The sequence below is a fragment of the Diospyros lotus genome, chromosome 1 (assembly GCF_014633365.1).
Source record: "Diospyros lotus cultivar Yz01 chromosome 1, ASM1463336v1, whole genome shotgun sequence".
NCBI lineage: Eukaryota > Viridiplantae > Streptophyta > Magnoliopsida > Ericales > Ebenaceae > Diospyros > Diospyros lotus.
Genome location: NC_068338.1, coordinates 25190927 through 25217874, shown reverse-complemented (window position 1 = coordinate 25217874; position 26948 = coordinate 25190927). Strand labels below are relative to the sequence as shown.

General features: G+C 40.5%; 1 protein-coding gene across 1 annotated transcript; it reads right to left on the bottom strand.

Annotated features, from left to right (window-relative positions):
* Window positions 1-208: 208 nt before the first annotated feature.
* LOC127803589 (N-carbamoylputrescine amidase) lies at window positions 209-22739 on the bottom strand. The gene is made up of 9 exons (XM_052339954.1): window positions 22546-22739; window positions 21152-21200; window positions 19480-19571; window positions 12656-12807; window positions 12530-12576; window positions 12145-12178; window positions 11672-11838; window positions 805-901; window positions 209-698 (listed from the first exon to the last, which is right to left on the bottom strand). The coding sequence occupies exons 1-9, from the start codon at window positions 22626-22628 to the stop codon at window positions 523-525; spliced, it is 897 nt and encodes a 298-aa protein (XP_052195914.1). The 5' UTR covers window positions 22629-22739; the 3' UTR covers window positions 209-522.
* Window positions 22740-26948: the final 4209 nt, after the last annotated feature.

Genomic DNA, 26948 nt, shown 5'->3' with positions numbered 1-26948 from the left:
TAGGCATTCAGCAAATTTTGAAATGAAGAGATACATTATAGAGAGGGCAAAATGATCACTTTAAAATAAGAATAAAATAATTTATTTATTTTCAAATTTATGGTCCTTAAATTGACAGAACTTTTGGGCCCTAGGTCATTTCTCAATAATAAGCAAGACCTACCAAGTCAACCAACTACAGCTCAGATATTGAGAGGCAACATGATCCGATAACAAGGACCGTCTGCCTGCAGTTCGATCACTTCAAATTCTAGAGAAGATGGGACAAAATCAGGCATATCATTCACTAGAGAAGTTTCCACAGACAGGATTCTAAATTATTTGCAAATCTCTGTACCATGATTGTGAAACACATGGCCCAATCACAGCACTTGATGGAACTTTCTTCAGGCAAGATATTTACACCTTCATTTATACATATCCCATTAATAGCGATTAAAGCGAGTACCGTGATCCCTTTGAGAGATTGTAGTGGAACTACTAGCACACAACCAAGATACCGGTAGGATAAGACAAACAAGATCAGAGTAGGCTATTGGTGCCATCCAGGGTAAGGAGCACTTTGTATAAATCTGGACGTCGATCTCGAAATACTCCCCAACTATGCCTCTTGGATTTGATCTTGTCCAGATCAAGTTGAGCTATGAGAGCGGCCTCATTTTTATCATCAGCAGATGCAAGAATTTCTCCAGTGGGCCCTGTTTGCAAAAATGTTCAACCATATTGATGTGGAATCGCAACAAAAAAAAATACAATATGCAGACATGCATTTAACTTGACAAATGCTATAAATAAGTGGACTACCTGCAATAAAGGAGTTACCATAGAATGTGATCTCACTGTTTCCATGCTCAGTCTCGATTATCTCTTTCCCGATGCGGTTTGAAGCAACTAAAGGAACCTGAACTTGCAAAATGATTACTCGTCTTAGTGTAAACACGCTATAGTGCTGGAAATGTTAAAGCAAGGCCTTGGTTTTGGTCAACAACAATATTGACAGTTGGGAAGCATATTTTACTTGTAAACATCCATTTGTCCCACGCTGTTCCTCAGCTATGCTAAACACATAGTATGACCAGTTTACAGATTTGATGATGGACCGTACTGATCCATTGAGCCGTCGGCCTATAGCTTGGCACCTAGCTCGGCCCTAGACAAGATTTTAGCTCAAACAGCTCAGATAATCTTTCCATCTAATTCAAGATTCTTACACTAGTAACAGATTCTATCAACTCCGGACAACTAGCACACTGATCTTCATCAGCTCGTAATATTCATCAAATCCAAGATCCTGGAGGATAATCCCTATCACTATTGTATATCTCGACCCTCTATCTTCCCACGACGGTTGGCGACACGCAAGGTACCTTCAACTCTATATGAACCAATCTGATCACATGCCAAGGTATATTCTTTCCAAGCCTCACCCACACTCTGACATTCTGAATTCTCACTAACTTGAGCGTAAGAGTGCTTGCAGGTGCCAACCAGCCTCCGCCGCACGGATCGTGACTCTCTATTGCCATTGCAACCATTCTAATCAACCCCGTTGAGTCAGAAGGAACATTTGGCGCCCACTGTGGAGCCTAATAAAACTTACCTACCCCACACGTCGAATCCCTACAGTCTCATCTACAAACAACCCATGGCCAGAACCAGAAGCCACAACAATAGGGCCCTAAACCAAGTAAATCCAAACACAACCATCAACCATTAGCCAGAGAATGCAACAACCATGGAGGCCTTCTTCCAAACCATCCAACAGCTTTAGGACCAAGTTGCCAAGTTAACTCGCAACCAACAACGCAACCAACGCAATGAGTGGATTGACAACGACGCAAATGTCAACCATCATCAGCAGCTTCAGGCCGCCCACACCCCTGCTCCTCCACCATCAGCATCCTTGTACACTCCAAGCCACCATTTCTCAAACTTCATCATGTTCGTACCCCTACTAGAGGAATTCTGTCTTCCTGGAACATTGGAGCTGTATGATGGAACCACCGACTCCCAGGAGCACTTAACGATGTTCAATTCTTTGATGTTGTTAAGTGGGGGAACCGATCCGATCATGTGTCATGTTTTCCCAAGCACTCTAAAGAAGTCCACCAAGCTGTGGTTCTTTACTCTTGAGCCAATTTCCATTCACAACTTTTCTGAGCTCGCCACCTGCTTCCTCACACACTTTTCCACCAACTAAGCTCACCATAAAACCTTAGCTAGCCTAATCAATCTAAAGCAAGGGGAGAATGAGCCACTCTGAGCATTCATGAACCGGTTTAACCTAGAGGCTATCCAAATCAAGGACCTGAACCTGAGTGTCTCCCTACACGCCATCATGGCAAGGCTTAAGTCTAGGCCCTTTGCCGATTCTCTGGCTCGAAAGCCTCCTGCCGACCTTGACAAGCTCTGACTATAAGCAGCAGGGTATATAAATGTAGAAGAAGTGTCGGCTGCTAGGCGTAATAACTCGCAACCACAGGCCCAATTCCAGTCGAACCAGTGGCCGGGGCCACCTGTTGAGCATCAACTCCACCCCAAGAGGGATTCTAGCCAAAGACGAGAGAGCAAAGATCGTGCCAGGAGATGAAGAGAGTAAGCTCAGGTTCCCGAGCCACCTCGATTGCGCTAACGACAAGGCAAGATCTGCTCTTCCAAGAGGTCTATAACTCACGAATCATTCCACTTCCTGAGGTGAGAGCTCAGCCTAATCTCGGCCCTAATGTGGACACCAACAAACGCTATGATTATCATTGCATGTTCGACCACACGACTAAAGAATGTACTGCCCTCAAAGATCAGATCGAGAAGCTGGTCAGAAAAGCCCACCTCCGCCGATACATTTATAAGAGGCGGAGTAGAAGTCACGCAATGACTGGCGTTCAAGGAGAAGTCGTAACTCGCGAAGAAGACTTAGGGCTGAAGAGGACCAGGAAACCAGGGCACCCCCCTTCCCCCCAGCGGGATCAAATACAAAGGGTTATTGACACAATTTTTAGGGGCTTCGCGGGCAGAGGAGATTCTAGCTCAGCAAAAAGACGCCACCTCATGGCAATGATGTCCGTTATAAGCACTGAGCATCAGCCGAGGACAATGGATTGGCACCCAGTGATCTCTTTCACCAATGAAGACTATGCAGGGATCAACCAAAACTTAGACAATCCCATGGTGATATCAGTGATTGTGGCCAACTTTGTCATCAAGGAGGTCCTAGTGGACCAGGGGAGCTCGATCGACTTGATATACTTGTCAACTTTAAAAAAGCAAGGAATACCAAAAGAGGATTTGAAGCCATTTAACGAAAATCTGGTCAGCTTCTCAGGGGAGTAGGTGAATGTGAATTGCTACATGGAGCTGTTAACTACGTTCGAGTCAACTTCGCTATTCAAAACAGTCAGCGTCAAATTGATTGCCAGATACCTTACAACGCCTTACTAGGCCGCCCGTCCCTCAACTCCTTGGGCGCAGTCATTTCTACACCACACTTGGCAATGAAGTTTTCGGTTTCGACGACCGAGGTCGAAATAATCCACGCTGACCAAAAAGAGGTCCGACAGTGCTACAATGATAGCTTGAGAGTTTAGCACTCCCCGCCTGGCAAGGGGAGCCATAGCAACCAAATCACTGCCACCAGCAGCCGACCTGCCCATCATAGCATAAACATGGTTAAGCTAGATCTCGAGATGAGTTCCTAGATAGCCGACCACAAGCCACAGAGGAGCAACTTCCCTTGAGTTTGGGGACCTACCCAAAGCAAATAATTAGGGTTAGCACTGCATTTTCCCATAACCGCAATGAGCAGTTGACCAAGTTGCTGCAGCAGAACACTGACCTTTTCGCTTGGACACCCGCAGACATGCTAGGCATTGATCCATCCTTCATCTGCCACAAGTTGGCCATAAATTCAAACGTGAGATTGGTCGCGCAAAGGAAAAGGAAATTAGGAGAGGAAAGGCAATAGGCAGTAGCCGAGGAGACATCGAAGCTCCTCCAAGCCGGACTCATAAGGGAGGTGCATTATACCACGTGGCTGTTAAACATAGTGATGGTAAAGAAGTCCTCAAGTAAATGGAGGATGTGTGTAGACTTCACCAATCTAAACAAAGCATGCCCAAAGGATTCTTACCCTTACTGAACATCGACTGACTTGTGGACGGAGCCTCAGGGTACAAATATCTCAACTTTATGGGCGCATACTCAAGGTGCAACCAAATCCGAATGTACCCAAATGACGAGGAAAAGATAGCCTTCATCACCGAAGACGCGAACTTTTGCTACAAAGTCATGCCGTTTGGATTGAAGAACGCAGGAGCTACCTACCAACGGCTGATGAATAAGGTGTTCGCTGATTAAATAAGTCGGAACATTGAGCTATACATGGATAATATGATGGCTAAGACGTCAGAAAACAGAGATCATTGTTTGGATCTAGCCAAGATCTTCCAGCAAATCCGATGCCACAACATGAGACTCAACCCAGAAAAGTGTGTTTTTGGCATACAGGCTGAGAAGTTCCTCAAATTCATGCTCACTAGTTGAGGGATAGAAGCCAGCCCCGACAAGTGCCAAGCCATTCTCAAGATGCACAGCCCTAGCAATGTGAATGAGGTATAGCAGCTAATAGGCCGAATTGCCACCCTCTCCCATTTTCTCTCAAAATCAGCAGACCAGGCTCAACCGTTCTTCCAATGTTTGAAGAAGCCAACAGAGTTCTGGTGGACGAAACAATGCAAAGCCGCCTTCCAAGAACTCAAGCACTTCCTAACAACCCTTCCCATCCTCTTAGGTCGGAGCCTGGAAAAGAGCTTCTACTCTACCTCTCCATCTCTGAAGGCGCGCTTAGCTCGATGTTAGTAAAGGAAGACAGGAAAATACAACGACCAATCTATTTCGTCAGCAAAGTTTTGCAAGGACCCGAAATTCGATACCAAAAAATAGAAAAATTAGCCCTAGCCTTGGTTACCGCAACTCGAAAGCTCAAAGCTCAAAGCTTATTTCTAGAGTCATCAAATCACAGTGTTGACCAATCAACTGATCAAGCAGGTGCTCCAGAAGCCCGAACTCTCAGGCAAAATGATCGCATGGTCAATGAAGCTTTCCGAATTTGATATACAGTACCAACCCCGCAAACATATTAAATCTTAGGTACTGTCCAACTTATGTGTTGAGTTATCTTCGTCTACTCAAGTTTTCGATAGTAACCCTTGGATTTTATCGGTGGATGGAGCTTCAAACATCAAGGAAAGCGGGGTAAGAATAATCTTGGAGGGACCAAATAGGCTTCTGATCGAACAATCCCTCTGCTTTAACTTTAGTGCGAGCAACAACCAAGCCAAGTACAAATCTCTTATTGTCGGGTTAGTCTTAGCTAAAGAAGTTGGAGCCACTAGGTTGATTGCAAGGAGCGATTCTCAGCTGATGGCTAACCAAATTAATAGTGAATTCCAAGCAAAAGATCCTCAATTCAGCAAGTATCTCGACAAGGTCAGAGCCCTATCTGAAACCTTCGAGTCCTTTGACATTGAGTGTCACAACTCCAATGTGACAATGAGAACCACCTTCTAATTTGGTGTGAATTAGAGAGTGTAGTAGGGGATTTAGAGAAGATGAACAAGGTAAGAGATTGGAATTAGAGGGAGAGAAGAGAAAACAGAGAGAGATGAAAACAGAGGAGAAAGGTAGAATTTCTTCTGATAATTTTCATAACCTTTACAAGCCGAAACTAGAGCATATTTATACCTCTAGCCTGGGTGCTGCCACAACAGATCCCACCCCTAATAACCAACTATTTTGTCTTTTTCCCAATCCTCTTTACACATGGACTTCCCTATGGAATATCTCTAACAAACTTCCCCCCCCCCCCCTACAACTTGGACTTCCCTATGGAATATCTCTAACAAACTCCCCCCCCCCTATAGCTGTAATAACCCAACCAATGCAAATACATAAAGTAAATAAAAAAAAACATAACAATATAACATGAAGAAAATAAATAAGAAGACAGTGAGAAATGTAAATGAGCTGCCAATGTCACGCCAACATGAAAACATGTGACATTGAGTATGTTCCAAGGGAGCAAAATTCAAGACCATATTTGCTCTCAAAGCTTGCTAGCACCAAGGCTCCAGAAAACAACCAGTCGGTTATACAGGAAACTTTAGGTTCACCAACTGTTGATTTGGAAGAAGTGCACGCCGTGGAGGCAAACCCTAGCTTCTAAGGGTTCCCCATCATCCGGTTCTTAAAGGAATGAGTGCTACCCAACAGCTTAGAGGAAGCCAGAAAGTTAAGAAGGACGACCAATCTTTATACCATGATCGAGGATCAGCTGTACAAAAGAAACTTTACCATTCCACTTCTCAAGTGTGTGGACGAGAGACAGGCCACTTACGTGATGTCCGAAGTTCATGAGGAGGTCTACGGAAGTCAGATTGGAGGCCATTCCTTAGTGGCAAAAATACTACGAGCTAGATACTATTGGCTGACTATGCGCAAAGAGTGTCTGGAATACGTAAGAAGATGCGAAAAGTGCTAAAAATATGCAAATGCACACCACTCCCCACCAAAAGAACTGCATTGTCTCAACGTGTCTTGGTCATTCTACAAGTGGGGGATTGACTTACTAGGGCCTTTCCCCCTGGCCCCGGGCTAACTCAAATTCATTGTGGTGGACATCGATTACTTCACTAAGTGGATCGAATCTAAGCCCCTAGCAACAATTACGATAGAAAAGGTCAAAAATTTTGTTTGGAAAAATGTTATTTATAGATACGACACTCAATTCACCAACGTAAAGTTCAGAGGATTCTATAAGGAGCTCAGCATTCATCAAGCCTTCACCTCAGTCGAACACCTCCAGATAAATGGGTAAGCCGAAACCGCTAACTAGGTTATCCTCACTGGGCTCAAGAAATGGCTGGATCAGGCAAATGGGGCATGACCGGAAGAGCTCCCTATGGTGCTATGGTCACACCACACCACACCACAACACAGACATCAACGATGGAGACCCCTTTTAGGCTCACCTATGGGTTGGAAGCAATGATCCCGGTGGAAGTCGGGGAATCGAGCCCCCGAAGGCAACACTTTCAAGAGAATACCAATGAAGATGAGCAAAGAGTCAACTTAGATCTCCTCCAGGAAATACGAGACCTTACTCATATCCGAGAACAAGCAGCTAAGCAAAGGACAGCTCGGAGGTACAATTCCCGAGTCATGCCCCGGAGTTTTTGGGAAGGAAACCTGGTCCTGAGGAAGGTAGAGATCACAAGGCAGCAACCCGGGGAGGGAAAGCTCGGTGCTAGCTAGGAAGGCCCCCATCGTGTCACTCGTAGTCTCTACAACGGAGCCTACCATCGTGCCGAGCTCTCAAGGCAACCCCTGCCAAGGTTATGGAACGCAACTAGCCTACGAAAGTATTACAAATAAGTAACGCTCTTATAATCATTCCCGAGAATCGTTTATGGTTCATAGAGTACTTGTGTTAATTTATTTACTGATATAAGTTAAAAGTTTGATTTTGTGTGTTTCTTACTTAGATTCAATCTATTATTTTCTTTGATTATGTCGTTGTTTCTTTAGTTTTGTTACATCACATATTAACAATTCTACACCGAGGTCCTCTTATCAATAAAATCATATGTTCAATTCAAATGCTCAGTTCTTTTGCATGTCGCACTATTAAGTCGTGCCCTGCCTAACCTAGGGTCAGTCAGTCCGCCTACTTGCTCCCAGGTCAATCTCGATGGGTGGACCTTGGGTCATCCCAACCTTCTCACCAAGCCGTGTCTTGCCCAACTAGGCTTGATCAGTCCGCCCACCTGCACCCGGGTCAGTCCCAACGGGCAGACCTCGAGTCATCCTAGCCTCCTCAAATCCCTTCAAACCAAAAGCACTCGCCCAACCTAGTGTTTGAAGTGAAACAAGAAGCAAAACATACCACGAAATCGATATCCAAAATAGAGTCGTCAAAGACGCACCAGAAATTGGTTTGTGGCCTCATCCTGCAAAATCTCAAACTCGGCTACACGCCATACAAAGACTCGATACAAAAGCTAACGCACGCCAGACTTCGTATTAGAAATAAAAAACGAGTCGTACAAAACAATACCAACAAAATCTAGAGCATTGGACAAATTAACACCAAACAATACAGGTAAGAAAAATTTTTCGTTTTATTATAAATTGGGGTACACATTACAAAAAGCGAAAAAAGGATTACAAGAAGACTACGGCTCAGATGGCCCAGGAGCAAACCTAGTGGCTGCAGCTGTCTCCAAGATAAGGTTGACAACAGTAGGGTCCGTCAACTGACTAGCAACCCCCTCAACCCAATTCTTCACAACCTCTACTACCCTCGCCGAAGGCTCGGGTGGGCCAACTTGGTCAGCAGTAGCTAGGTCCACAAGTCGACCATCCACGATCTCCTTGAAAAGGTCGAGGGTAGAGAAGTCGACCCCAGGAAGAAGCAGTTAGGCATGGGACAAGGCTTTCTCATACCCAACCACAAATTGGTCGGTGGCCTCGTCCAACAAGCCCTCAATCTCAAACCGTGCTTTGTCGACCTCGAGCTTCGTTTGGTTAGCCTCGAAAAGAGAGGTTGCCAACTCGAACTTCAGCTTCCCCTCCATCTCCTCCACCAGCTTCAGCTCAGTCCTCTGTCGGCCTCGCTCCTCCTCCAAGGTTTTCTTCTGGGTCATGAGCTTCTCACAAACCCAACCCACCTTCATAATCGTCGACTCCGCCTCCTCAACCCGCGTCTGCAACCGACTCTTGTCCGCCTCCAGTTCCCCCCTTATTCACTCAACCTCTTCTTTATGTGCCCGCTCAACACTCTGTCGTTAGGCCTGGCACTCCACCTACAAAGATGGGCAAGCACTCGCTAATCGAAGGGCTTGCAGCTCGGCCCAACGATAAAGCCTAGGCTGCCCTAAGTCCAACATTTTTTGGCAATCGGTGGGATCGGATAGGTGCTCTTCAATGAATGCCTTAGGGTGAAATTGTTTGTTCCACAAGCTCCTTAGGTGTTGCCCGTCAACTAAACCCTGAGCTTCCGCCTCCTAGGCAACCCTTCTCTTCTTCCGTACCAACTAGCCCTCCTCGACATTAGCTGGCTCTTCGGTTCGAGAAGAGGCAGAGGCCTTGGCCTTGGCAACTTTGGAGGCAAGTCAGGAAATTGGCACAGGGCCTTTTGCTAGGGCAAAGGGAGCAATAGCAGGAGCCTTCTCGGCAACTCTAGAGATAAGGGCCTCCTCGACAGTCCTACTAGCTGAGATCAAACTAATCTTTGTCGCCTTGGCTTTTTTTCTCTCAAAATGCCTCCTCACCTCCTCGATAATCATCTTGGGGGGCCATCTCGCCTAAAACAGAAGACAAATAGGGTAAGCAACAACAAAAAATGGCCGGAAAAGAAAGGCAGGGCAAAAACCAACCCATATAGGTGGTCAGACCCTCTCGATCATTCCCATAGTTGACAAGGGTCGAACTCTCTAATACCGGGCATTCCTCGAGGAGATCCACCATCCGCTAGTCCTCCAAGCTTAACCTCTGGTATTCCACCCCTGTGATGGAGCTCAGCTCTTTGCTCCAGCATAAAGGGAATTTGGTGGCCGCGTTCTCGTCCAAGAAGAAAGCAAGCACGTCCTGCCAGGAGACCACTTTGAAGTAATCGGCCTTGAAATTCTTATAGGAGCTGTCAAAGGCCTTCAGCAACTTCCTTCTCGATAGCTCATTCAGAGAGACCCAGCTACCCTTATTAACGCCCTTTCAACTAGAAGAAAGAAAAGAAGACCCCCGTGCTCACTTCCCGACCTAAAAAGCTTGACAACACTTTAAAGGCCCTTGCGAAGGCCTAGTTGTTTGGGTACAGCTGGGTCAGGGCGACATTCAACATCTCCAACACTGAGCACTAGAACTTGGTGAACGAGAGTCGAAGACGAAGACGTGTAAAAAATGTTTAGTACATAAAAATCGACCCCAACTCTGCGGCCATGAAGACCCGCTCCTCTTCCCTATAAGGTCGACACTCAAACAAATCCTCGTCTTCAACCGCTAACAAGAGGATCCGCAACCTCAACACGACAACGTTGTTTGGGGAGTTGTATACTAAGGCGACCTTGGACACTTCCTTACTCACCCAGCTATAATCACTATTTGCGCCAAAAAGCAGGGTTGAAGGTGACCCAGCCATGAATAAAACACTTACACTATCTCCAGGGGAACTAGAGAAAATAGAGCTATTAGAAGTTGTACCCCGTTCCTACTCCGATCTATGTTTCAACTACCCTAATCTACACATTGAATCACTCCCCTAAGCTTAACCAGCAAAGCCCGACGGTCAGGCACCTGATCACTTACCAGGAGCTCACCCACGAATATCACAAAATCACTCCCTTCGCCAGATTCGCTCCCCAAACTCGCCCTAACACTCTATGCACCAATAGAAAATAGAAAAAAGAGCGAAGAGAAGATAATCAAAAGAATCAATTTCGTGAAGTTACCTGTGGAAGCGAGCCAAATCTGTAGAAGAAGAGTGAAAGGGCAATTTGACCCTAGCCAAAAGCACACGAATGATCGAAAGCAAGAAGAACACAAAACCTCTCAGAGAACTAGGGTTCAAAAATCAGAAACAAACGCAAAAGGGAGAAGTGAAAAAACCACCTAGAGGTGTCCTTGTATAGATATTGCACAATGCATCCAATGGACAGAGATCAAATGTTGCCAATCACCCGTAGAGATTGCGCCATTATGACACCTCCTGACGCACATGAAACACCTTGGGTTAAAAAGGCAAGACAGCTCCCTGTCCACCCACGAAGTCACATCTTTCGAAACAAATGCTTCGAATTTCGAGACCCATGCGCTATTTGTCAGTACCTCAAAAAACACCCCCCAGAACTGCTGAGTCTGGCCCTCAAGCTCGGCCCTAGTAAGATCGGTTTCAGCAAGCCCGGTGCTATGTCAAGGCAAACTAAAGCATTGTTAACACCTCGACTGCATTCCGAGCTCAGATGCTCGCCCCTAGGAACATTCGACCTGGGGGGCTATGGACTGTACTAATCCATTGGGTCGTGGGCCCACAGCTTGGCACTTAGTCCAAACCCCATACCAGATCTTAGCCCAAGAAACTCAAATAATCTTTCCATCTAATCCAAGATTCTTGCACCAGTAACAATTCCATCAACCTCGAACAACTCGTGCACCGATCCTCATCAGCTCTTAATCTTCATCAAATTCAAGATCTTGGAGGATGATCCCCATCAATACCGTGTATCCCAACCCTTTATCATCCCACAACGGTCGACGATAAGCAAGGTACATTCATCTCTATATGAACCAGTCTAATCACAAGCCAAGGTATGGTTTTTTCAAGCCTCACCTACACTCTAACATTTTGAATCCTTATTAATTTAAGCGTCGGAGTGCTTGCAGGTGCCAGCCACCCTCCGCCGCACAGATCACCGGATTGCGACTCTTCGCCGCCATTGCACCCATTATGATCAACCCTGTTGGGCCGGAAGGAACAGATGACAAGCATTCTGAGGATGCAGGCTTTAAAAGAAAGCAGTTTTATGATCAACTCTTAGATAGAGTACATGGCATCAGGATCAGAGCACATACACTAAGCCTTGTTAAAATTCACTACACATTCTTGCTAGATTATGAAAATTACCACATTGGCCCCAGCATGCCCTTGCATTACACGCCTCCAGTGATCACAAGAATCAAGTTCAGCATCTCGAGGTTCAGAACCAATAGCAGTAGGATAAAGTAATATTTCTGCACCCTGAAGAACCATAGCTCGGGCTGCCTCTGGAAACCACTGATCCCAGCAAATTGCTGACAAATAATATGTGTAGTTTGATAAGAGATCTTTATCACCTTTCTGCTTTTCATGTTTGTTATTAACATATTACTGCAGAGCTGAAACCTCACAACAACAACAACAATCACAAGCCTTAATCCCCTATGTGGTGTTTGTCTAGAATTCAATTACAAATAAATTGACGTTGGTGATTTCTGTAAAACATGCTCTGAATATAGTTAACTAAATGTAAGTTAATCAGAATAAAGTTGCCATCATGTACAGAATATTAAATAAATGGAAAGTCAAATATAAGAAACCAATAAAGGAAAAATTCTTACCAACTCCAATTTTTGCAAATTTTGTTGGGAAAACCTGTTTAATCAATAGCGGAATGGTAAATACAAATTCCATTAAGATAGCCAATTTGAATGTTGAAAAACCAATTTACATGGATGCTTATATTCTCCCTCAGGATTCATGCCCACTCTACTTCCCATAATTTTATTTAATTCCAAGCACATCCTAAATAATAATATCATCTACTGTTAAATTATGGTATAGTATACATCATACCAAAATATTCATGTGTCTGCTAACATACCAACTTTTGGATACGCATTATAACATTTTAAGATTGAGATTTAAGGAGGTCTAGTGCCTAGCCACACATCTACACCTACTCACACCCCAAGTCCATTTAACAATGAAACATTAAGCAATTACCTTAAAGCCTGTGTCTCCTGGATTGAAGTAAAACTTCTCCTGGTAGCCTGAAGAGAAGAACTAATTATCATAATCAAATAAAATATAGCAGAGTCAAAAAAGGGTGGTTGCCCAGATCCATGTTACCTGGTGCATCTGGAATATGGGATTTTCTATAGAGCCCAAGATCGGTGCCATCAGCGTCCATCATTGCAATTGAATTGTAATGAGCATTGTTTGCCTCTTCAAAGAAGCTAACTGGAATAACTACCCCCAACTCTTTAGCAAGTTTTTGCATCCTGTAGAGCATGTACATAGCCGTATCATAAAAGTTCAATTGGATTAACATGCAGAAGCAGAAGAAAGGAGAGATGCTTTCTTTTGTTTTATGTGATATCCGTAGTCACAGCTTCACTAATATGCTATTTTGCTTTATTTCTCCTTATTTTTTTCTGTTTTTGATAAGTAAAGTACAATAAAAGAAATGGCCAGATGGAAGAACCTTGAAAAGCCTAAGGGAGATTAAAAAAAAAAAAAACCTCACTATACATGCAAATAAAAATTATCTAGAAAGTAAATAAAGAAATGGCCAGATGGAAGAACCTTGAAAAGCCGAAGGGAGATTAAAAAAAAAAAAAACCTCACTATACATGCAAATAAAAATTATCTAGAAAGTAAATAAAGAAGAGAAGAAAGACAAAATGGAGAATTTTCCTAAAACCAAAAGGTATGAAAAGAAGGAAGAATGTTTCCCTTGCGCCCAAGAAACCACTCCACACAAAAAGGACTGATATCCGACCAACAATCTGATGTGATTCAATACAGTAGATAGGATTCCAATGAATTAGGATAGTCACTGCTGGTATGTCAACTCCAAAATACAAGAAAAAAAATGTAAACAAATAACAAGAATGGGCATTCGAGAGGCCTAAATCTCTCCTGCAATTCTACTCGGTATTCTCCACCCCTTTCTCTCTCTTCTAATCCCTATTTATAGGTTGTTATCCCCCCTCCATAACCGTATTTGGTTATGCACATGCTGGTTTGTTACACAAACCAACCAAGTTCCCACTCTACCCTTGGCGCACATGCTGGTTGATACGCCATCCAGCTGTGTCACCCTCCTTCCTTTGATTCTTATAGCGCCTTTGGTAGGTCCGCAGCACCAGAGGCCTAACATTACTCCCCTCCCCAACTTTCACCTTGTCCTCAAGGTGGAAAGTGGGAAATTGTTGTTGAATTAAGCTATAGGGCTCCCAAGTAGCTTCCAAAGGCGGTAACCCCTTCTATTGAACTAGAACATCCAATCCACGTAAATTACTTCTTGTTCCTGGCCGGACCCCCAGCACCGCCTCCGGTTTGACCAACATCTCCAAATCTGCACTTAGCTGACTGGGAATCTCCACAGTGGCTTGCAATGCGCCCTTGGCTTCATGTAACTGGGACAAATGGAAGACGGGGTGAATGTTGCAGTGTGACGGCAGCTTTAACTTGTAGGCTATAGGCCCTATTTCTTTTTCAATTATAAATGGACCATAGAATCTAGGAGCCAATTTCTCATTTGAACGACCAGCCAATGTTTTTCTACGATAGGGTCTTAGTTTCAAGTAAACTAAGTCCCCTACCTTATACTTCACTGCTCTCCCTTTCATATCTACCCCCTTCTTCATTACCGCTTGGGCTCATAGTAGCTGTGCCTTAAGTTCCTCCAAAATGTGATCTCTTTCGACCAATTGTTGCTCAACCACCAAAACAGGGGTGGATCCCCTTTCAACCCTCAATATTGCTGGTGGTTCTCGCCCATACACTGCCTGGAATGGTGTCATTCTCGAGGCTATGTGGTATGAAGTGTTGTACCATACTTCAGCCCAAGGTAGCCACATGTACCAAGCTTTAGGTTTAGAGGAAGCAAAACAGCAAAGGTATGTTTCCAAGGTCCTATTAAGCACCTCCGTTTGACCATCCGTTTGTGGATGGTAAGCTGTGCTGCGGTGGAGCTTAGTGCCTTGGAGGCGAAACAATTCCTCCCAAAATCTGCTCATGAAAATCTTGTCCCTATCGGATACAATGAATCGTGATAAACCATGAAGCCTCACAACTTCCTTGATGAAAATCCATGCCACCTCTCCTGCTATAAAAGGATGCTTAAGCCCAATAAAATGCCCATACTTACTAAGTTTATCCTCCACCACCAAATTAGAATCCATTTTGCCTGACCTTGGTAAGTCTTCAATGAAGTCCATAGCAATGTCATCCCAAATTTGATTGGGGATAGGAAGGGGCTGCAAGAGCCCTCCGGACTTTAAGGCCAGCATTTTGTTTTGCTGGCAAACGACACAATTACTCACATATCGGTGGATGTCTCGCTTCATTCCCGGCCAATATACATTAGCTGCAATCCTCTTGTAGGTTTTCAAAAATCCTGAGTGTCCTCCCACATTCCCATCATGTCCCTCATGTAATAGCAAAGAAATGAGAGAAGAGCCCTTTGGTAGGTACAACCTACCCTTGTAGAGGAGGTGGCTGTCCACCAATTGGAAATTGGGTTTGGAGGTAGGATCAAGCTGGAGATCCTTGACAACACCTTGCAGCCACTCATTTTCTTTTACTTCCCGAGCCAATTGATCAAGCTGGAGCACCTTAGGGACTGTTAAGGCTAGTAGGCAGCAAAGTGACTAATGCGGGACAAGCCATCTGCTGCCTTATTTTCCAAACTGGGGCGATATTGTATTTCGAATTAAAATCCCATTAACTTAACCATCCACTTCTGATATTCTGGACTCACCAACCTTTGCTCCATCAGAAATTTGAGGCTCTTTTGGTCGGTCCAGACCACAAACTTCTTTCCCAACAAGTAATGCCTCCACTTTTGCACCGCAAACACAATAGCCATCAATTCTCGCTCATAAACTGATTTCCTCCTTCCTAACTGATTAAAGGCATGACTGAAATAAGCAATAGGTCTATGATCTTGCATTAAAACTGCCCCCATACCTTGTCCTAATGCATCCGTTTCAACCACAAATGGCTTGCCAAAATTCGACAAAGCTAAAACAGGTAGCGTCACCATGGCAGCCTTGAGCCGTTGAAAAGCTTGCTCGGCTACCTCATCCCAAAAAAAAAAAATTGTTCTTTCGTAGTCGCTCTGTGAGAGGCCATGCCAACCTGCCATAATCCTTAACAAATCGCCTATAATATCCCATGAGCCCAAGAAAACCTCCCAATTCCTTCAACGTGGTAGGAGTGCGCCAATCTATCATAGCTTGTACCTTGCTACAATCAGCTGAAACCCCTTGCTGTGATATGATGTGGCCCAAATATTCAATTTCCAGCTGTCCAAACAAGCACTTCTTCCTATTTGCAAATAGTTGGTTAGCTGCTAGCACACAACATAAATGTTGTGTATACTGTTCAAAATCCCTGTTGAAAACTAATATGTCATCAAAAAATACTAACACAAAACGCCTCAATTGCTCCCTGAAAATGTCGTTCATCAGTGACTGAAACATGGCTGGTGCATTCGTCAATCCGAAAGGCATGACGAGGAACTCGTAATGGCCTTCATGTGTCCTGAAGGCGATTTTCGGAATATCCTCAGCCTTAACGCGAATTTGATGATACCCAAATTTAAGATCGAATTTGGAAAAAACCATGGCCCCATGAAGCTCATCCAATAGCTCCTCGATCACTGGAATTGGAAACTTGTCGGGCACGGTCACCTTATTCAAAACCCTATAGTCCACACAAAAACGCCACCCTCCATCCTTCTTCTTAACAAGCAAGATCGGACTAGAAAAAGGGTTGGAACTAGGTTGTATAATCCCCACAACTAGCATCTCTCCTACCATCTTCTCGATCTCGTTTTTCTGTAGGTAAGGGTAACGATAGGGCCGCACACTAACCGGTACCGTGCCTGGAAGTAGGTTGATTGCATGATCTTTTTTTTCTGGAAGGAGGCAGCCCCTCCAGTGTTGTGAACACCTCCTCAAACTCAACTAACACCTCTTTTAGGAACGACGGAACCTCTACCTGACTTTCATTGAATTCAACTGCCATCATTCCTAGTTCAAGCAGTATTCCTTCTCCATTCTCCTTGAAGGCCTTCATCATAGCCTTCAAGGATACGAAGCTTTTGCTCAAGCTGGGATCTCCTTGCAAGGTCACGGCCAATCCCCCAACTTGAAACTTCATAGTTAAAGCCTTCCAATCCACTCTCATCTTCCCCACTGTTGCCAGCCACTTCATCCCAAGGATTACATCAAAACCACCCAACTCCAGGGGTAGAAAATCTTCCACAATTTGTAAATTTTGGAGGGTCAGCTTCACCCCCTTGCAAATTCCCGCCCCTTGTACGACCACCCCGATCCCCATGATCACCCCATACCCCGTTGTTTCCGTCCTCTGCAGGCCCAACAGCTACACCAAATCTGTTGCAATGAAGTTGTGGGTGGCTCCTCTGTCGATGAGCACCACCACCAGCTGGCCCTCTATATCTCCTTTAAGATTCATAGTTTGTGGTGTGGTTAATCCAACTACCGAAATCATGGAGAGCTCAATGACCTCCCCACTTTGCCCAAGCTCTCTTGTGATTTCTTCCAACGTTTCTCCCCCATCTACCTCATCTTCTACCTCTTCATCGTATATCATAAGCACTTGCAGCTCCTTGTTTTAGCACTTATGGCCTATGGTATACTTCTCATCGCACCTGAAGCATAGGCCCTTATCTCTTTTTGCCTTCCACCCAGCCTCGCTAAGCCGCTTGAAGGGTGGGTTGTTCCCTCTCCCCATGGCTTGTGGTCGATAGGAAATAGGACTGACTGTCGTTTGTTTTTGGGGTGCTGGGAGGGTGGTAGAATTCCCTCTCACTGATAAGTTTGAGCTGGGTTCAGCATGGCATGTCCCTTGTTCGACCCTGAACCACCCGCACCACCTCGGATCATCCGATTCCGCTCTTCTATGCATTGGGTTAAGTTCATCATTTGCTCTAAGCCCCTCGGCCTCAACACCCTCAACTCGGCCTTGATTTTAGGTTGCAGTCCATTGATGAAATGCCCCTCTAGCATGGCTTCCGGCAGGTTTTCAAGGGGCGATGTCAATGCCTCGAAGTATTGGCGGTACTCCTTGACAATTCCTTTCTGCCGGAGGGCGAGAAAATGCTCTTCGATTGAGCCTTCTTGGGTGGATAGGAAGCGGTTCCTTATCAGGAACTTGAAGTCCTCCCACCTCCCAACCCTTCGCCGCTTCTCCTCCCATTGAAACCACGAGAGTGCAACACCCTCCAAACACAACGCTGTCATGTCCATCTTCTCTTCTTTATTCAGCCCATTCACAGCAAAGTATCTATCGGCTCAGAATATCCAACCGTCGAGGTCTTCGCCTTCGAAAAGGGGCATCACCAACCTTCGGCCTCGGATCTTCGAACACCAACCCCCCTCGGAACCCCCTGCTTCCACTCGTCGCACCCTGATTTCCTATGTCACTTCCGAATCTTGAGTGAATTCCGGAGGCTGGCCTCCCAGCTTCTCCTTGTTCTTCCCCTCCCTCTCCTGCTTTTCCCATCTCGTTCTCATCCAAACAAACTATTCCAGCAAGCTCGCTACACTCTTCTCCACCGATTGAACCTCTCCTCTCATGGCATCAACACCCCTTTGCATGCCTTCCATCCTCCCTTCCAATTCACCCACTCGGTCAGTCAGGTTCACCATTAGGATCAATGATGCTCTAATACCAAAATTGATGTGATTCAAGACAGTAGATAGGATTCCAATGAATTAGAATAGTCACTGCTGATATTTCAACTCCAAAATACAAGAAAAAAAATGTAAACAAAGAACAAGAATGGGCATTCGAGAGGCCCAGATCTCTCCTGCAATTCTACTCAGTATTCTCCACCCCTTTCTCTCTCTTCTAATCCCTATTTATAGATTGTTATCCCCCCTCCATAACCGTATTTGATTATGCACATGCTGGTTTGTTACACAAACCAACCAAGTTCCCACTCTACCCTTGGCACACATGCTGACTGTTACGCCATCCAGTTATGTCACCCTCCTTCCTTTGATTCTTGTAGCGCCTTTGGTAGGTCCGCAGCACTGGAGGCCTAACACAATCTACCTCCCATTCAAGCAACCCAGACCCCATGTAAACAAAAGATCAAGCATCTAAGTTGTGCTATTTTGGTCTCTTGTTGGCTGCAGAGTTTTGGGAAGGGTTCATTTGGGCCTTTGTATACTGTCCTCCTAGCACTACGCAAAGAGGCTGGAGTAGTGGGAAAAGCTGTCCTATTTAAGGCTCTTTGCAACTATCCCTGCATGTGGGTTATTTTAATGTCATTATTTTCAGGGTGAGCGCTTACTAGAGACACTTCTCTAAGTTCATTGAGAGTGATGTGCTAATTGAACTTTTTTTTTTCTTTTAAAGGGGTTGGGGAGAAGGTGACCCTTGGTAGTTGGCATTGTGACCTAAAGGTCATAGGTTCTAGTCAGGAAAAAACTTCTTTGCAAAGCAAGGGTAAGGCTAGTGACATTTGACCTTCCCCAGAGCCTTCAATCCAAGAGCCTCATGCAATGGGTTCACCTTTATAAGGGTTGGGGAGGGGGGTCATTTTCACTGGTGTGTAGATTCCTTGTTTCTGCATACTGAGAGGCACATTTCCCATACATTTGTTGGTGGTCTCTTCCTTGGGTAGTATTGAACCAATTTCCTAATTGCTTAATTGCAATGGTCTGAGCTTTGGCACTTTGCCCTTAGGTTTGAGAAATATTGGGTATGAGAAACATTTTTGTGAATTGTGAAAGAGTGTTGGTCTGCTGTGAGGCTGTAGGTCTCCCAAGAAACATCTAACTTCAAAATCACTTCTGTATTTCAAAGAATAAGAATACCTGCAGTTGATCCAGCGGCTCAATAGCATATGGCTTACAGGTCCATTGGCAGAAAAAAGCATACAATCACTCAAAACCAAAGATGTTTACCTTAATATTGTCGGATGCCCCTTATAAGGCTTAGCGCGGTTAAAAAAATCCTCCCTTTGTGCTTGACAAAAGTAATAGCCTTCGAATAGTTCCTCCATACACCCACAAGGACATATAAACAATATTAAGACTCAATCACCAGGTTAAAGAAGTTAGAACCAGAGTAGCCTTTCCATTAGTTAAAAAATGAAACAAGCAATCAGTAAAAGCATAACCAGAGTAGCTTTTCCATTAACTAAAGAAAGAAACAAGCAATCAGTACAAGCATAATCAAAGTAGCTTTTCCATTAATTAAAGAAAGAAATAAGCAATCAGTAATATCATGCAGAAAATATATTAGAGAGAGAGAGAAAGAGAGAGATTTCTTAGTCTCCATAGCAACAAAATTTTGGTAAAGTAATTGTGCATTGTGACACTAGTATCTATAATTTCAAAATTCTCCATTAAATTCTGTAAACATTTCTTTCCAAAAGAAAAACACCAATGCTAAAGGAGGCTTAGTGGACACATTATAATATATGTTGAGCCAAAAATCTTTTTCAAAAATTTCAACTAAATAATTGAGACCGCTGTTATCATATCACCCGGTGTCAATTGTAACTAGAGATCAGATGTACTTACAAAAAAAAACTAGAGATCAGATGATTGTTTGGGCAAAACTATAGGTCATAATAGCCACTTTCAGCCAGTATTTATAGGCAACAGAACTTGGTATCAGGTAATTCGCTGTACTCTACTTCCAGATGACAGCAGGGATGAAATGGATCCCCAATTAACCCCATTTACATCCTTGTTATAATAAATTTCCAAACAAGTATTAAAGCCTATATCCTCCAATCATGAATTTTTTCTACTTGTTTTAATTTTAAATGGGGTTAATTGAAACCCATTGGAGACATTTACATCTCTAAATGACAGAGTCAGAGAAAGTTATGGTAGTCCTCTGCTAGTACAAGGTCAAATGGAAATACAATAGAGAAAGGTTGGCTCAAGCATCATAAATATAACAACTTGTTTTCTTCATGATATGTGCCCTCTCTTGTAGTTGGTCCTTCTAACTTTGACCTCCATTATTCCATTTTTTTATTTATTGAGAATTGTTTATTGTCTAGATATTACTATTCTCACCATTTTTAAGATTAAGGAGCCAAGCCAAGGTAATAAAAGAAAAAAACTGAAAGGAAACCACCTAAGGTGCTGTTTGACCTCTATCTTTCATCTCTTCCCTTATGAAACAGTACAATACATTGAGAAAAATTATTTATTTATTGTTCGTTCCTTTTTTTTCCTTAACCTTTCTTTTTTTTAATCATTGTATGTCTTTGTATGTGAAGGAGAACCAAGGACACAATCACACAAAAACTCACAAGGAAGCCTGGAACAAATCTCAAATCTGTTTATCAATTCAATAATCAATCAAAAAGCTTAACCATGTTAAGCTACCACTTGTCCAAAAGTTTAAGTTGATTGAAGATGCTAGAACAGTGTATATCAAGCCTCCCGAGAGGGTCAAAAATCATTATCAACTATAGCAGAGCTTCAGCTAGAAAATAATCTTAAGGCATCATAATAGAGTACAGATAAAATCAGCACAAAAATTTTAAGTGATGAAGAAAGTTTCTAGAATAACAGCAAGAAAGTTCAATAATTTCAAGAGAGCTATTGATCTCACCTGAATAAGAATGACATTTGCTCCTTTCCCATGGGCGGCTCTAACTAGCCTAGTGCAAAGAGAGTCAAGAGATCATTTGGGATTATCAGATAGAATACCACAATAATAAACAAGGCATGAACAAACTATATTTCATAGTTAGATGCATATCATGCCTTAAATCTATAAGATGCAAAAATAAACTAATGAAGAGTTAAATAATCATAAAGATCACCACCCAAACAATGAATATAAATAAATGGAAAGGAGAAATTCAGAATTGGGTGCACGAGCCATTAGACTTGTACATGAAGTTAAACATGATTCCAAAGTCTCAAATAAAAATACCAGTTAGATGGAGGAACCTTGTTATTTATTTATGTTTTTTGGTTCTTTTCTTTGAAATATGGCAATTAAAACACAATGCAAGAGGAGTAAGGGCAAAAAAGACTTGAGCCCACATATCCAATCCCGAGGGCCAAACACATCTACAAATTTGAGGAAAAGCTAAAAATGACAGCATAAAACATCAAAAGTTGTGTTCCATAATCAGTATAATACTAGTATTAGGTAATAAATAAACAAATTTGTTAAAATAATTGCACGTTATTGTTGAAAAATAAGCTTCAGAAGTACTAAAAATAATAAAAATATGATAACTTTTCTGAAAAATTCTTCTTGAAGTTAACCTAGAAGCATGTAAGTGTTAGGCTTATTAGGCTGATTTTTTTTCTTTTGTAAATAACAAATAACATGAGAATATGAAGATAATATTCAAAGTCCATATAGATGAGAAATCTCATATAGATGTTAAGTATTAGAGATCTTGGTTTTGGTTATTTATCTGTCTTATTTATTTAATTATTCTGTGTATGTTAGACAGGACTTGCTGAGCCTCTATAAATATGTGTTTGGTTGATTCAATTTTCAGTGTAGAGAGATTAATTCTTCTGTTCGTTACAGAAAGAGTCTTCAGACTCTGACCATGGTTTTCTTATTTTCTGGTTTCTGTATGTTTTCTTTAGATTAAGAAATTTTACCTACTTCAGGTTTTGAACACAACGAAGCATGATAGTTAGTCCAAGCTACTTCCAGGTGACTAAAAAGCACAAACTATGAATCAAGAAAAAAGATCACATAAATCTCTAGATCATGAAAATTAGCTCGAAACGAAATTCAACACAAACTGTGTCAAAGATCAATAATGTGCTGTACAGTGGCTCGGAGTTTGCAATCGATGATGATACAGCTGATCGTTTTACTGAATATGAGAAAACTGTAAACTTAACCGGAGAAGAAGTTAATTGTAAAGAAAAGCGAGATGAAGCAGCTTTTTCTGAGTTATATGAACTGAAATTTACAGGAGCAATCTGTGCTGTAGAGAGGAAGAGGAAGGCGGAGAAGAAGAAGACGACCTCTCAGCAGTTTCAAGATTGGCGGTGACGTCGTCGGTGCAAGCGAATTGCAGAGCAGAGACTACCACTCTCCTTCCCTCCATTCTCTCTCTCTCTCTCTCTCTCTCTCTCTCTCTGTAGTCCTATAAATATCTAGAAATATATGCTCCCGTCTTCCACACGCACTGGCACTAGTTCGAAACAGAGACGAGAGAGAAGAGAGTGGTTGTAGCGAATTCATCTTTAGATCCGTTATTTTTGTTTTGATTAAGAAATTTGATCACTTTACTTTAGCTTTGTATAAAACTTATGGGTTCCTATGCATCTGCTAGATCTCAAAATTGATTCCAACCAACTCGCTTAGTTAGGTTAGTTCAGTTTTGATCTTTTGTTTATCTTCTAATTCTAATTTTATTTTGTACCCAATTAATATTGGGTTGAATCAAAATTAAAATATGAAATTTACATTCCTGAACTCATAAATATATAAATAAAATTAAAGTCTATCATGACCAATATGTTTTTATGTTCTCTTGTTTTGCTTGTCTTTGCTATTTCTATAAAAATTCATTTGAAAATATGTTCTTAAATTTAATTGGGTTGATGATTTGACTTTGTTTTATAATTAGTCAATTTTAAATCTAAAATTTTAAACTTGATATGATTGGGGTTAGTGTCAAATTTATATAAAATTTGAATTAACTTAACTCATAATGTCATCTAAAAATTATTAATTTTTTAAAATACTATAATTTAAAATTTTATTTAAAAAAGTTAAATTACCAATAAAATACCCATCTTTGACTTGATTATATTAATTCTATAATAAAATTTAAAAATTATAAATTTCACACTAAGCTTTGAAACATATGTCAATTTTATAACACCATCATAATGCTGCCAATGCCCATTAATTAAGAAACTTTAAAAAATTGTCAAATCGATTATAAGAAGAGCAGTTGAAAATAATGGATAATTTTTCATAGATTCGTCATTAAATATGTGAGTTTAGGGTTAGGGTTTTATAAACGTAATACAAATTCTTTCAATTTAGTATTTGTAATGAATTTAATTTTAAATAAGTCTATAAAACTCACTCTTAAAATAAAGGAATTTCTATTATAAGAGATTTATTGAATATTTTAACTCTTCACTCATTAAGCTAAAATGACCACTCTTACATTTTAGTGATTGGGGTGAGAATGCAAAGCTGTGTTCTCTTTATTTTTTATTTTTTATTTTTTAATTTTTAATTTTGAGTTTTGAATTTATTTTTAATTTTTTATTTTGATAATTTATTTTTAAAAAATTAAAAACGCATTGTCTTTGTCATTTTGAAAAATTATTTCTCAAAACAAAAAATTAGAAAACGCGTTTCCTTAAAAAAAAATTAAATAACTTTTTAATGATATTTTATTCAATAAATTTTATTATTTAGTAAATTAGAAATATTTAATGTTAATATATTATTAAAAATATATTTTTTTTTAAGTTAATAAATTTTGTAATATTTTTTTTCATTACAATAATAAAGTACGAATAAATAAATAAATAAATATGTTTTGAGTTTAGAATTTTATTTGGATGAAAACACTCAAAATAACTTTTTGTTATTTAGAGTTTTCTTTATAATTTTTTTTATTTTAAAAAATATATTTTTAAAAATAGCAAAAATAATGCGTTTTCATTATTTTAAAAAATTAAAAACTAAAAATAACTTAAAAACAGTAAAGAGAACGCAGCCTAATATTTTTATAAATAATTTTTAAACTTGTAATTTTTTAAATTTTAAAATTATGGTATTTAAAAAAATTTAAAAAATTTGTGAAAAGTGTTCATTTACGTTATTAGTTGATTGGATAAGAGATTCCTCATACACAATTAGTATGATTAGGGTGTAAGTTCAAAGAAGTGGATAAGGGAATTTTACTCGATTTACTATATAAAATGGTCTTTAAACTATTAAGAAATGTGATATTTAAGTTTTAACTAAAATTTTGGTATATTTTCTCCTTTAACTATTTTTTTATTACTTTAAATCCATTTTACATATTTGTAATGCAACTATAATTTATGTTTTAATAGAGAGTAACACCAAATGACTTAAGGTGAAGGTGAAAGAGGTAATATGTTAAAATTTTAGTTGAAGTATTAAAAATCACATTTCTTAATAGTTCTGGAATCTCCTAATGTAATAAGCCAATTTCAAGTTATGAGAATTGAAAATTAAAAAAAAAAAAAAAAACTCAAACTCTCAAACCTATAACTTTATCTACTACCACCTGCCCACTTACTATTGCCACCCCTATCATTGAATTTCCTCATGCTTTCATTTACGAATTCCTCATTGACATCGACTATCCTTATCTATTGTTGCTAACACAACTAAAACTTTAAATCCCATCAAGAAATTAGCAACTTTTTCTCTTATTTTTTTTTTTCACTTTTAGTCACCCCTCTCTTCTTTCTAATATTCAAACACTATAATCACCACCACTTATCCTAGGCAGACCACCACAACCATTACCATTACCATCACCTTAACTAGTCGTTTCATCTCAAATAACCAAAACCTTTGTAACCACCACCACAACCAACCGCTCCATCTCAAACAATCAAAACCACCTCAACCACCCACATAACCAGTCGCTCCATATCTTTGTCTTTCTTTCTTTCTCTTTGAACAACAGTGATGTGATTAGGTACAATTGATGAGTCAAGGTTCCTAGACAAGTCAAGATCTTGATTCAATTTTTGTTCTTTGTTTTTTTATTTTTTATTTTTCATTTTTTCTTATGAGGTTGAGTCTATTTTCTTTAAATCACAATTCTTGTCCTTGTCAAAATTGTTGTTGTTGACAAATAAAGTTTGGTTTCTATTACTTCTTTGTTTGGTTCTCGAGAGAATTAAGCAAATTACGTAATTCTAAATTTCTATAATTTCTCTTTAATTTTTGTTGTGTTTTGCTATTTAATTGCAATTGTGTTGCATCCAAATTTTATCTAGTCTTGCATTTTATGGTAAGTGGGTTTTGGTTTGATAGAATGTAGGGTGGAGTTTTTGATAGGTGATTTTTGGTTGAGTAGAAGTGGTTGGTAATGATGGTGGTGGAGAAGGAAGTCTAAGTGATTGGGTGTTAGTGGTGGCTAAAGTGACTAGGTAGATTTTATTTTGGCAATGGCTGGTGGCTAATGACAGCAGAGATAGATAGTGGATTTGTGTTATAAGAAGAAGGTTTTTTTTTATTTTTCCTTTTTTTTAGAGAAAGAAAAGACTGATTGTGATGGTGATTTGGTGATAGCAGTGCTGGCCTACAAAAAGAATAAAAGATGAAGATGTGATAGTGGTGTAGAGCCAAGAGTGAGATCAATGAGAAAGAAGAAAGGAAGGAGAAAAAGAAAGATATTGTGGTGGTTGGATAACTAGAGAGAGGAGTGGCTGCGATAGTGACAGTTGCTAGCAAAAAGAGAAAAAAAAAAAAGATGAAGATGGTGGTAGTGGTATATGATCGAGGAAATAAATAATAAAGAAGAAAGGAAAGAAAGAAAAGCAATTAGAAAATTAAGAAATTTGAGTTTTTTTATTTGTGATTATTATAAGGGATGATGTGTATAAATTAATCTAACATGTTAGAGAGATTTAATATTATTTGTCACTATTAATTGATTTATTAACTCTCAGTTAATTGACGTAGTTAAGCTAATAAAAAAATGATTAAATGAGAGAATATGTTAAAATTTTAGTTGAGGGGTTAAAAATCATATTTTGTAGTAGTCCAAATATTATTAAAAAATATATTAAGCCCCTAAAATTTGTTTGTCTTTATGTCGTCCATCCCCTTCACATGCTTGTAATTCATGTTTTAATGGAGACTAGCGCCCAATACATAAAATAATTAAAAAAAATAATTGGAGAGAATATATCAAAATTTTACTTAAACAATTAAATGAAATATTTTTTAATAATCCAAAAACCCTTCACGTATTAAACCAATTATTATTTTTCAGTATTTGGCCTGCATTTTAAAAAAAATCATAAAAAATAAAATTCACCCTCAAATACAAGCACACGCTAGTTTTGCATTTGAATATAGAATATATACCAAAAAATACAAGATGTATACATTAAAAGTTGAAAACAGCATGTTTTTTATATATTTGTGAATCAAAATGTTGGGACAAATATATTTAGGTTGAGATCATGCCCACAATATATTTAGGTTGAGATTTTACAAATATGGCGGAGAGATAAAGTATTAGGAGAATATTAGGATCATATTAGAGATTCGAATCTTCATGGAGACAGGGTCATGGCGTATTCTGTCGCCCCTCCGAAGATTCTATTCGCATGTTATAAAGAAAGATTTATGGAAAGGATAGTCATTTCTCGAAAATTCATTACGAATGTCTATAAATTGTAATCGC